Consider the following 13,335-nt stretch of genomic DNA (forward strand, 5'->3'; position numbering starts at 1 on the left):
GGTGTACGCCACGCTGCCCCTTAGTGTGCACCAGGCTGCCCTGTGGGTTTGCGCCGTGGGTTTGCGCCAGGTTGTCCCCTGGATGTGCGCCAGGCTCTCCAGTCTAGACAGCTTCACTCGCAGAGTTGTGCCGTGAACTTCTCGAGACAGCCCGGGCTCGCCTAAAGAGGAAGCAGACAGACACCGTGAGACGGGGAAGGCACTGCTTGTTCCCATGAGCCGTGGCCCGGCAGGGGCATCCCCTTATCTCCGGAGGAGGAAGGCCTGAGGGGGCGGAGGACGCACTGTCACTGTTGGGAAGCCCAACGTCTCACGCACGCACGATGATGCCCCGTGTGTGCAAGAGCTGCCATGTCACACGCTCCGCGGCACGCAGTGTCTCCTCGGGCACTGGCAACCTAATGATGCACACTGAACTGTTATAAGCCATTCACACCAGGAAAACGCTGTCCGTGGGCACCACAGCAGCAAACCACTCCCTGAGAGGGAAGAAAGTACTGAGGGAGGCTGTGGTACTCGAGCCCCAAGGGAACCACAGCAGCAAACCACTCCCTGAGAGGGAAGAAAGTGCTGGGGGGAACCTGCGGTACTCACGACCCCCAGCGTACCAGAGCAGCAATCCTCTCTCTGAGAGGGAAGACAGTGCTGCCGAAGTCTGCCCTACTTAACAACACCAGGCACTCGCTGCCCCCAGGGCACCACAGCAGCATACCACTCTGTGTGAGGGAAGAAAGCGTGAGGAAGCCTGCCCTATCCAACCGCACAGGCACTATCTGCCCGGGTCTCTCTGAACAACAGCAGCAAAACTACTCTCTGAGAAGGAAACAAGTGCCGCAAGAGCCTGCACTAGCCACCAAACCAGGAACGCGCTACCCCTCGGCACAACAGCAGCAGACCACTGCCTGAGAGGGAAGAAAGTGCTGCCAAAAGCCTCCCCACGAGCTCTGAGGGAGGTGCACAAGCACATTTTTAAGCATTGCACTGGGTATGTGCATACTTGTCTTCAGGGGGTGATTTTAAAAACAGCAAACGGCCTAACCCTTGCTTTACTTTCATTTCGACTAATACACCTTTCCCCTCCTTGTCTAGAGGTAGGCTACCTCCTTTATTAGTATATATTTTACTTGTTACAAATTTGGATTTTTACCTTGTAAAATAACACCCACCCCGTCCCCAATATAAGTCCCATTAGAGTTGCCCCATTAGAGTAGTCTTTCTGTCTCATGTGTGTGTTTTCAGGCGTTTTCGTCAAAGAGCAGCTGATTCTGGGCATTTACAGCATGCCCGGAGGCCCGTCCCTCGGCGCAGATTTACATAGTATTAACCTACAGCGAGGCTGTTTCCTAAATGTTACTGTGAGTTGCAGTACAATGACCTTTGGCCTCCAAATGAAACACGATGGAAAATACCGCACTTGCATCTTGGGACTGTTTATTATTGGTAGCTAACGGCTGCGCCAATTCCTTCCAATCAATATTCATCAGCGGAACGCATTTATTCATTCACCCGGTTGCTATGCACACATCGGTGTTTGGCAACTTTCGGAGAGATTTTTCAAGAAGAGACAGAGTTATTAACAAATCCCCCAAAAATGTGATTTAGCAATCTGAACTATTACTACCGGTCCTATTGCTGTCTGAATCAAGCACTGGGTGACTTGGGGTGGGTCATCCATATCACCCAAAATAGCTAGGTCACGAGGACTTTCTCTGAGGTGTTTAGATAGGACCAAGCCTGAGATTGAAAGCCACCCAATTCCACAGCACAGCCCCGAGCCGAAAAAGTTATGCAATATATGCTAGCATTCCCTCCTCATACGTGTATATGGGGTCCAGGGTCAGAACCCCCATGTGCTGCAACCAGAGATGCAATACAAACCATCTCTAACTGTTCAAGTGGAATATCCAGCAGGGAGTAGGCCCTCATTACGACTTTCAAAGCCGAAAGTTATATTTAAACAACATCACTTTTCTTCGTTCGCCCACACTTGTAAAGACTTTGGGAGATCCTTTTAAAAGTGGATCTTAAAACACTGCCAAAAAGTTACATTGTTTTGCGTCTGCTTCAAACAAAACGTCCTCGCTCTAGATGAAGAAAATAGGAAACTAGAGAGCAGAAGTGAAAAAGCAGGAAACCGTTTTTTTCAAAAATGTGTGGGGCCGGTTTTAAAGTAAGTTTTGTATGCCTGGGCTGCAGATTGCAGTGTTTATTTTGAAGGCAGGCTCACGGTGACTGGCTTCAGACACCACGTGCTCCCTAGTCTCATCAGCATAATGATGGGCTAGCTGCCGGGCCCACTATATATATAGATATATAAACCACAAAAACCTAATCATTAGAAAATCCCAGCCTCCAGCGGGAGAAAAAAAAGCACACACACGCAGGACACAGAAAGCTGCGGCTTCGGCTTTTTTTCCATCAGCCTCATCTTCCAGCACCAACCGCAAGCTCGTTTTTTTGGAACCGGGAAACTTTTCAAGGCTGAGCCACGAGAAAATGCAATTTCTGTTTTAATTATTCTCTTTTTGTGTGTGTGCATCTGGGAGAAACAAAGACATTTTATTTTTGTTGCGACTGGGAGGACTTTGGAGTGCAGTTAAGGATCATTTCTCATTCCAAAGACCTTTGAGGGGAGGACAGAGGGGCCGGTGCTGGTTGAGACATTTTTGGAGTCGAGGTGACTTTTCCCCGCTGTCCTCGGGTGTTTTTTGGGAGCTCCACGGCAGTGTTTGGCGACGCCGACGTTTTTTGATGGTTCGCCGAGGTTGACCGGACGAGGAAGCCCGAGTTTCTGCCTCCCCGTCGCCTGGAGCTCGGAACGGGAGGAGGGAGAGCGCAGGGCGGCGGAGGGGGGCAGCCAGCGCCGCCGGAGGACGCCGCTTCATGAGGCGAGGGAGCCCGCGCTGTACTCGTGCGTCTCCCCGGGCCGGGGTCAGCCCTCATGTTGTTCTTCAATACAGGTAGAGCGGGCGAGGGACTGGGGAGGGAGGGCGGCCGGAGACTCGGCGAAAAGAGACCGGCTAACGGGGGAAAGGCAGCACGAGTGGAGCTGGGGGAAGGAAGGGAACTGCGCAGGCTAGGAGAAAGTAAGGGGAGCCGGGGTGGGTAGTGCCGGAGAGTGGGACCCGACAGACTCGCTGCATAGCTCGGGGGCCCCGGCTCTCCCGCCGCCTTGTCAGCGAGTCTCCTCAGTCGTCCGTGGCGCAGGCTCTCGCGCTTCTTTTTCGCGAGACTCGTCAGTTGTCGCGGCCCGGGCTCTCGCGCCTCTGGTCCGCGAGACCTGAACTGTATCGCCTCTGACAGGCAGGACAGGACGCCTCGCGAAGCGCGGCAGACTGGAGCAGGTTCTCGTCCCAGGTGCCTCGCGCTGCCGAGCCCGCGAGGTTCTAGTTCAGGGTCAGCAGCCCGGGCTCTCGCGCTGCTGACAGACCCAGCTTCTTGCACCGGGACTGTGCCTCGCGCAGCTGACAGACCCAGCTTCTCCCGCAGCCGGCTGAGAGGAGCCACTGCAGCCCGCCCAGCCCTGGGGAACGGATCGTAGAGGGGTGTATGGACCCGACGCAGCAATACATAAGGCAGAAAGGGTACAGAGTGACACTGGGGGGCATTGCTTGGCGTAGGGAGCAGGCTGAAGGGGATACGGTGCAGGGAGAGAGAGAGAGCACTGTGTACGGAGACGGGACACGGGGGACTAGCTTGCAGGAGGGGGGCCAGCACGCCGAACACGGTATCGAAGGTGAGGCTGGCGGGGGAAGTGTACCCACCATATAGAGGAGCAGGGGGTGGAGGGTTATGGGGTGGCATGGAAGCAGGAGAGGGCACATGATTGTAGACGGACCATGGGCAGGGAACTAGCAGGCGCGGTATGTGGCCGAGGGCACGGGGAGGGCTGGGTATTTGGGGCTGGAGTGGGAGAAGAAGTGAAAGGAAGGGTACGGAGAAGAGGTGGCACAGCGGGCGCAGGCAGTGAACCGAGGAAGGGTGAAATGCATTGGGGTGGCATGTAGTGTGAGTACAGGTAGGATAGAGAGCAGCGGGGAGCCAGGGAGGTGGCACAGAGGTATAGGGACAGCGAGCTGTACTGGACTGGCATATACCTGTAGAGGGTAGGAGCGAGTGCGGAGTGGGCATAAAGAACTCTGGAGGTGGGTACAGTGAAGGGCACATGTGGTATGAAGGAGCTCACAAGAGGCAACGTTTTGGCTCATGGTGCAGAAGGAACACAGGGTGTAGGAATTAGCAAGCAGGCGCAGGGGGTACAGGCGTTTTTGTATGGTATATTGGGTCTAGGGGTGACATGATCAGATACTGATACAGGAGGGAGCGGACGGGGCATTTGGGATTGCTGAGAGCGGGCAGAAGTACGAGGAGTGCGGGGATGGCAGAGAGCGGGGTAAAACACCGCGGAGAGACCGCAGGGGTACAGGAGGCACGGGTGGCAGAGAGCTGCCTGAGGTACAGGAGATACGGGGTGACAGCGGCTCATGGTACAGCAGCAGTTATAGGATCGCAGAGAGCAAGTAGTGGTACAGGAGGTACGTGGTGACAGCATCTCCTGGTACAGGAGATGCATGAGGGCAGCGGTTCGTGGTACTTATGTTACAGAATGACTGAGGAAACCCATGTTACAGGATGAAACAGCACACACATGTTACAGGATGACAGAGAGCCGGCAGTGGCACAGAAGGTCAGGGTGACGGCGGGTCATTGTTCAGAAGTTATAGGAACGTAGAGAGCACGCAGTGTTGCAGGAGGTACGGGATGCACTGGTCGGGGTACAGGAGTTATAGGATGAGAGAGAACTCGCAGTGGCACAGGAGGTACGGCGTGACAGCGGCCCGTGGTACAGGATGGCACAGAGCAGGAAGTGGCACAGGAGGTACAGGGTGCCCAGGCTGTGGTACAGGAGCTACAAAGTGAGAGAAGTGGGCACGGACACAGACGAACAAGAGTGCATAGGTGTACAGGAGGTACGGGGTAACTGGGAGCGGGGACGTGGTACGGATGGTAAGGGGCACGGCCAGGACACAGGTATCTCTCTCTCTCTGTAGTTGTGAAAACTCAGGAAGTTGTTGGTCTCCTCTGAGCATCTGACCTACGGCGGCCCCTGTCATAGTTTTACCCCCCCCCCAGGGCTTCTAGGTCCGGAGCCCCCTCTAACCCCGGCTCTCTGTGTGTCCTCAGATGCCAGCACCGGCCGGCGATTCAGCCCCCCCACCGGCAGCCTGCAGGCCCCCCCGGCGGCCCCCGGCAAGATGAGCGAGGCCCCCCAGCAGCAGCAGCAGCAGCAGGAGGCGGTCCGGCTGCGCGCCGCGGACTCCCGCAGCATGGTGGAGATCATCGCCGACCACCCGGCCGAGCTGGTGCGCACCGACAGCCCCAACTTCCTGTGCTCCGTGCTGCCCAGCCACTGGCGCTGCAACAAGACGCTGCCCGTGGCCTTCAAGGTGAGGGGGCGACAGGGTGAGAGGGGCACCAGGTGTGGGGTGGGGGCAAGGGGCGCTCTGCTGCCCAGACACTGGCGCTGCAACAAGACGCTGCCCGTGGCCCTCAAGGTGAGGGGGCATCAGGGTGGTGGTGGGGGGGGGGGGTGGGGTGGGGAGGACATCAGTGTATGTGTGGGGGGCAAGGGACACTCTGCTGCGCGGCCACTGGTGCTGCAACAAGACGCTGCCCGTGGCCTTCAAGGTGAGGGGGCATCAGGGTGTGGGGGCAGAGTGTGAGAGGAGGATCAGGGGGGTGGTGGGGGCAAGAGGCACTTTGCTACCCAGCCACTGGCGCTGCAACAAGATGCTGCCCGTGGCCTTCAAGGTGAGGGGGCGACAGGGTGAGAGGGGCACCAGGTGTGGGGTGGGGGCAAGGGGCGCTCTGCTGCCCAGACACTGGCGCTGCAACAAGACGCTGCCCGTGGCCCTCAAGGTGAGGGGGCATCAGGGTGGTGGTGGGGGGGGGGGGGGTGGGGTGGGGAGGACATCAGTGTATGTGTGGGGGGCAAGGGGCACTCTGCTGCGCGGCCACTGGCGCTGCAACAAGACCCTGCCCGTGGCCTTCAAGGAGAGGGGGCATCAGGGTGTGTTGCCAGAGTGTGAGAGGGGCATCAGGGTGTGGGGGGCAGGGTGTGGGGCAAGGGGCTCTCTGCTGCCCAGCCACCGGCGCTGCAACCAGACGCGGATGTGGCCCTCAAGTTGGGTGGCGGCACGAGGTTGGCTTGGTAAAGGGGGGGGGGGTAACGCTGTTGGGTGAAAAGTGTGTGGGAGGCTTGTAGGTGAGAGGCGGTGAACGTGTATGGGGGATCTTCAAGGTGGGGCGGGTGACAAGATGGAGCCCGATACCTACTAAGTACTATCGAGGGAGACGGATGGCGAAGTGGGGGCGAGGGGGCTGGGAGCGGGCGACATTTTGAAAGTGACGGGTCTTTAACATATAGGGCAGGGGCCTCGAAGGGGGAGGGCGAACTTTAAAGTAGTAAACGAGATGCGTTGAGTTTACAGGTTCGTAGGTGGGTGACTGTGCTACACACTGATGGAGGGTGGGGTTGCTTCAAGGTAAGGAGCAGGGGAGGTGGGGGGCACGTGGCAAGGTGCGTGCGGGCAGGCTGCGTGGAGGGGCTTTAAAGGCGCTGTCTGTGGCTTCAAGGCGTGCTGTGTGGCTTGCAGGAGGGGCCTTCATGGCAGTGTGGGGCGTGCGTGGGGGTGGGTGGCCGCCGATGGCAATTCACTTAAGGGAGGTAGTTGAGGTATGCAGACCCAGCTCACGGTTTTGGGGTGATGCTTCTGCCAAGGACCTTGGAGCTGGGGGTGGGGGCATGCACAAGAGCGGGTGGTTAAGGGCAAGCGATGTGGCTTGTAGAGGGCGCTGGACTCCAGGCACTCGGAGTTGCCCCCGCGTGGCACTCTGGGTACATTCGAGGTCAGGGACGTGCTCGACGAATAACAGGCGGTTGAGGGTTCCTGAAGGGCTCTCTGGGGAGGGCTAAAAAGGAGCACTAGAGTGCTGGCACGGCAAGTGTGTTTACGAGGTAGGGCCAGGTGCCCGGGGACTGGGCGAGGCTGATTGTAAACATTGGGACATTGAATGCGGGCACAGGGGGCTGTTCACGGACAATGGCGGCTCACAGGAGCGCCGTGGAGGGGCCTTTAAGGGCAGAGACTCACAGGCCGCAGTCTGGGTGGCATGGGGCCCCCACTGATGACTCGGGGTACAGTCTGGCAAAGGCCCGTGGCCCCTTTGGGGTGTCGAGACTCTAGAGTGAGGCTTGAGGAAGGGTCTGCTTACTGTGGCACCCCTTACAGGCCTGGGGCGAGGAGGGTCTGTGACTGGCGCCTCTTTGCCTCTCGGCCACCAGGGCGCATAGATCGGTCTCATGCCTTCTTCTGAAATCAGACCCCAGCTGGCCCTAGTCTCCTGTCTCCTCCCACGGTCTACTACGTCATATGCATTCTAACCTTCAAATCCAGTCCACCCATTCCACTCACCCAAATATCCATCCATCTATCCAACCAACCAACCATCCACCCATCCCCAGCCACACACCCGTCCATCCATCCAACGATTCATCCACCCATCCGTCCATTCATAGAACTATCCACACATCAGCGGCTGGTGCAGTTAAGCACAAGGGCGATGGGGGATCTACAGATGACAGAATAGGGGAAATTAAATAAATAAATAAATCCTATTCCATCATCAGTCAACATCACCCCCGCCCCACTGCGCTTAACTGCACCGCCCGCTGCTGCGTACATCCGTCCATCCATTCCCAGCCATACACCCACCCTTTCATCCATTCATCCGTAACCTCTGTCCATCCACCCGTCCATCAAGCCATTCCCATCCACATATCCATCCGTCCATCCCCAGCCACACACACATCCGTTCATCCATCCTTCTATCCATCTGTCTGTCCGACCAACCCGCCAGCCACACACCCATCCATCGATCTACCCACCCATCTACCCACTCATCCATCTGTCCATCCATCAGTACCTCTGTCCACGCATCTGTCCATCCAACCATCCATCCCCAGCCACACACCTATCCTTTAATCCATCCGTCCATTCATCCATCCAGATCCAGCCACACACCCATCCTTTCATCAATCCGTACCTCCATCCATCCATCCCCAGCCACATATCCATCCATCCACTCATCCCTAGCTACACACATATCTATCCGTCCGTCCAGCCATCCATCCATCCACCTATCCATCCATCCATACCTCCGACCACTCATCCATCCGTCCGACCATCCATGCAACCATCCATCCCCAGCCACACACCCATCCATCCACCTGACCATCGGTCGATGCCAGCGGCTGCCAGACATTCCCATCGTGTGCCTCGTGTTCAGAGGCCAGAGACCTGACCCTTCCCCCCCCCCCCGCCCCCCTTCCGCACCCTCCGAGTAGGGTGGGTGGATAGGACACCTCGCCGCTCAAAATAAAATAACGCGCAGCCCCTGTGAACAGGAGCACTCGTGCCCGCTCTGTGTACAGGCCGCCATGTGTGCTCCAGTGCACGCAACGAGCCCATCCGCCCATAAGCAGAAAAATAACGCGCAGATCTGTGAACAGGATCAGTCATGCACCGCCTGGTGAGCTCCGTACACGCCGCCATGTGTGCTCCGGTGCACGCACCGAGCCCACCCGCCCATAAACCGTAAAATAACGCGCAGCCCCCGTGACAGCCTCTGTGACTTGTCACAGAGGTAGCTTGCATGTGGGGCATTGCCTCGATGGCTCTTCTGACAGCGGGGGCTACAGCTGTTTAGTCAAGTTTGTGGCGGAGCAGGTGCCAGCCCTAGTGGGGTGGTACTGGACAAGAGAGGGAGTGTGCAAAGAATGTATCTTCTTTACACAACAGACCACCGTGGGCACCTTTTACCACTGAGCAACAATCCAAAGCAAAGCAGCATGACGACAAGATGCCCACAAGTGTGTCTAATATATAGGACACGTCAGGTGTATGGCGCAGGTAAAAGTAGGGTGGCGTAATATAGTTCAATATTCACACGCACATGGATGTATACAATAGGTCGTAAAGCCTTCACATTTATAACAAAATATCGATACAACGTGTTTTATTTGACATCTTACAGCTCTTCTAGGAATTGGGATATTTTGGTAGATTAATCATGATTACAACTGTGCCCTTTCCTTCTTTTCACACATTTCTAAACGAGACAATTAATTAGGCTGTGGGGCAATAGAGTGCATTCGACATCGAGATGTAAATAGTTTAGTAAACAAAAAAATACAGTAATGTTCTCATTACATTTTGTACCCTTATGGCCCGATTTTATTTTTTAAACATTATTACATGTGTGAGGGCCTGCAAATAGCACACAGCTTAAAACTAACCGCGCAGATAGCAATGCCTCCCACTTCCTAGCCCTGAAGTGTTTTTTCCGAATCGAATGCACGCATCGGTATCCTTGTAAGATCATTTAATTTAGTGCACAAGACACGAAAAGTGATTTCGTACTTACCGAAGCTAAACGCATTCCACACTGCAGCGTATGTGTGCTCGCCTCATTAGTAGCGCCTAGCAGCGCGCGAGGGAGACGCGGGCTGCTTTGTTAATGTCAATAGGTTGCCTTTACAGTGCTTCAGTCCGCACCCCTGCCATTTCCAAGCGCTATAACGAGCAGCTGTAGTGTTACCGAGCAGCCGTAGTGTTACCGTTACCCAGTGTATTTGACATCGTACATTCAGCGAAGGCAACGATCCGAATTGGTGCGCGTTGCAAACCTATTCTGTGCTCCTTCAGGCGGCACAGCTAACGCTGTGGGTTACAAAGAGAAGAGGCGGACAGACAGCATGGGCATTGTCACAGAGCCATTTATAAACCGTGGGCTTTTCTGGGCAGACCCCCTTTATAACTCACTCCCAGCCACCCCCTTCTGAGCGAAATACGGCAACATGGGCTTACAGGCCCATTCAAACGATGGAGCGCCTGGAAGTGGGCGCCAAGGCGCTAGTCGCAGCTGCGCAATTTCTAGCCAGCCAGTGTGGTGCTTGCATACACAGTCCAGCACCTTGCCTGGCACACCGCCTTGCTGCTACGGGGTGGTACAAGACAGGGGCAGGTGTTTCATGGCATAATTCGTGCCAGCACGCCGTGGCACGGTTTACCACTCGGTTTATAGGTTAAAAAGAATGCTTCCTCACTTTAATGGGAATTAGTACATCCCAGGGGCATGAACACTCGAGAGACACAGTTCATAAGCACCGTTTTTTGCAATATGCCATCTGACTGTGTAATTGTGCAAACTAGTGCATCACGCAGTGAATAGCAGCAGACCACGCCCACCTGCAGGGGTAGTTGTGGCGCAAACAGGATTCCAGTTTGAGTGGCACACTGCTGCCCACGCTGATGGCACCACCAGCGAAGCCAGCGTTTCTCATGAAAGCAGACGGAGTGGTTTTCACTTTTTATCAGCTGGGGCACATCGAGGCACTGAAGTCAGCCTCGTGCTCCGGCGCCTCAGCCCGTAAAAGCTGTGGTCGTTTAATGATGAGCTGTGGAAAATCCTCTCAACTTTTTACCCACTGACTCTCCAGGCCCCTGCTTACGTCAGAGGCTTTGGGCTTCTCATGTGGCCGGTGGATGACTTGAGGCTTCACCAGAACACAGTGCAAGGAACCCTCAGAACAAATACCGCCTGCTCTGGTGTCACCCACTACACTGTTTACAATGTCGTTAAAAAAATCGAGTGTCATTTGCGCCATTTTTGTCAGCGTCTTTTCCACATTTTTCTGCGTTGCACTTGTGGCTGTCACGAGCTAACGGTGCCAGAGCCTCACGCGGACACAGCTTGCACCACAGCGGCACTGGTGTTAAACCAGGCCCTAAAAGGGCTTCATTCTAGTCTAGAATATTCACCCCGCCATGCTGAATCCCTGGGTGGGCCCCACCACCAACCACCAACCAGCGCGGCTGGATCTGCCCCGGCCTACCCTTGTGGCCTCAGCCTCAGGGCTGTAGTTGGCGTGCCACTGAGCTGAAGTGGTTCTTGTGCCCGACTTTGCACTTGGCGCCTTTGATGGGTTTCGTGTAAATGGTGCTCAGTCCTATTTTTTCACAAGTGGTTACCTAGGCTCTAACAGAAATGCGCAGGCAAAACAGTGTGGTAATGAGGCATATAACACGCAAAACAGGCGCAAACACATTTTTGTACGTTATCCCCAGCGCAGAGCCAAAAGCTGCTGTCAGGTGAAACAACCGACCCCGGACTTTGCACAAGCAGTATCTCAGCAGCTTTTTGGTACCACACACAACCCTGATGCTCACAGTGAGAGCATGAGGCATATCAGACCACTACAATTGATCACTGTGCCACTGGATTCAAGCCAGCCTGGGTGCAGAACATGCAAAGTGCGCATGATTGTTTCCCCGGCCGAGAGGTCAAAGCATCATTGTGCACCTTGGAGTGGGAAAACCACTCCTCTGCTCTGCTCTGGCAGTCCCGCCCTGCCCTGCAACAGGAAAGGAAAACTAAAATGATAACGCAACAGTTTTCTGGGCAACGCTCTTTGCGTAAAGAGGAGGAGCTGCCACTGAACAACAAAACTACTAACTACCACATTCCTACAAGTGTGATAAGTCAAAATATTCCAGGCCCCCAAAGCAATAAGAATGGCTTGGGCGGCATGAATAAGTCATTTTTAATGTATATTGATTGAATAAACAACTGTTGTTGTCCTCATCTCTAAATTAGATAGACAGCGCCCCCATGTGGCAGACTGTAATAAGTGTCGGTGTTGACAATTAAATACCGTCACAGAGCACCAGAAACCACCCGCTCAAATTAAGCATTGCTTATTACTAGTATTTAGCTGGTGGTAAATGCAGCAGTAGAAATGTAACCATGAAACACACAAAAACTTGCAAATATTTTCTGCATGCACACATTGGAAGACACCCAGTGCACACGGGTGTGTCTGCACGAGATTTAGTTTTGCTTCAGATTTTTTTTGTTCCATACTCAAAACATTGATCACAGTATTTTGAATCAAAATACCTTCCAAGATGGAGACATGGATTAGGCAACAGCTCATTACACCCTCGCTCCCTCACAGAGGGTGGTCACCTTCTTGACACAACCCTGTTAACGACACTACAGCGCTCAAAAGCAGCTCAAAATCGTATGTAGCACTGTACAATTCCAGTGCATAAAGTAAAAAATTGGGAAATGTAATGCAGAGTGACTGGCTCTGGGAAATATCAGGGCCAGCTGAGAATCTCCCCTCAGCTCACATGCTCTTTTGCCTATTGCCTTTCTCCCAGGGTTAAATTTGAGCCGGTGTTTTCATGTCTTGGCACTGGCACTTAACTGTCAGCACCAGCACTTATAACAGCTGCCACATGGTGGCGCTGTTTGTATGGCGTAGAGATAAGCAAGACAACAGTTGATTTATTAATTCGTTAGACATTAATAACAACTAATACCTGTCACCCAGGCCATTCTTATAGTTTTGGGGGCGTCGAACAGTCTGAAATGTCACACTTTTAGCAGTGTGATGATTAGTAGTTGTGTTGATACTGTCATTGGCAGCCCTGTCAGGGGCAATGGGTGGTGCGAGCTGCAGTGCCCTCCTGATGAGGGCCCTGGCAATAATTTTCTACAAATTAGGAACTGTTTTCTCCACTGATGCACCATTTTTGCCCCCCATTCTCAAAGCGCTTGATGGACATCGTGTGTGGTTTAGGAAAACAATGAATAAAAAATATACTCCAAATGTACGCGTATACATGTAGCGCACAACATCAAAGCACTAGGGATCAATTCTCAGTAGCATTTATGGGTACACTACAGGATTACTCTATTACATACTCTTACATGCCTTTGTGAATCCTCCCTCTGTGTTAGACTACTCTGGGGTGGGCGTGGCAACGCGTTGTGCCACATTTTAAATGGTTACTCAACTCTTTTTGCTCACATTTTCTGTTTCCATAGGTGGTTGGCCTTGGAGAAGTACCTGATGGAACTGTGGTCACTGTCATGGCCGGCAATGATGAAAACTATTCGGCAGAGCTGAGGAATGCCTCCGCCGTCATGAAAAACCAAGTGGCCAGGTTTAACGATCTGAGATTTGTGGGGAGAAGTGGAAGAGGTAGGCCTCACCATGACAAATGGTGAAAAAGCTAAAAAAAAAAACTGCAATAGTCTAGACTTTATAAAGCCACACTGTAACACTAATCGGTCTCTAAAGACATCGCCAGACACCATCTAACGTACAGGAGTGATTCATGTTTTTATTTGCAAACTGCACATTCTGCACAAGTTAAGTCTTTTGTTGTCCATCACTGCCCAAATAGTAATTTCTACCCATTT

General features: G+C 53.8%; 2 protein-coding genes across 4 annotated transcripts in view; one reads left to right on the top strand and one right to left on the bottom strand.

Moving 5' to 3' along the window:
- SUPT3H (SPT3 homolog, SAGA and STAGA complex component) overlaps window positions 1–13,335 on the bottom strand; it is a 1,963,693-nt gene that overhangs the window by 1,925,167 nt on the left and 25,191 nt on the right. The window lies entirely within an intron of this gene.
- The window catches only part of RUNX2 (RUNX family transcription factor 2), a 331,526-nt gene that overhangs the window by 180,262 nt on the left and 137,929 nt on the right, over window positions 1–13,335 (top strand). For 2 of the 3 annotated variants that reach the window (XM_086926222.1, XM_086926224.1), the window contains exons 3-4: window positions 5,185–5,447; window positions 12,958–13,114. In XM_086926222.1, the coding sequence (XP_086782348.1) occupies window positions 5,185–5,447; window positions 12,958–13,114 (420 nt within the window). Of the gene's footprint in view, window positions 1–2,350; window positions 2,961–5,184; window positions 5,448–12,957; window positions 13,115–13,335 lie in introns of those variants that run through there. The other variant, XM_086926223.1, reaches the window with a different exon arrangement.

The sequence above is a fragment of the Lissotriton vulgaris genome, chromosome 6 (assembly GCF_964263255.1).
Source record: "Lissotriton vulgaris chromosome 6, aLisVul1.2, whole genome shotgun sequence".
NCBI lineage: Eukaryota > Metazoa > Chordata > Amphibia > Caudata > Salamandridae > Lissotriton > Lissotriton vulgaris.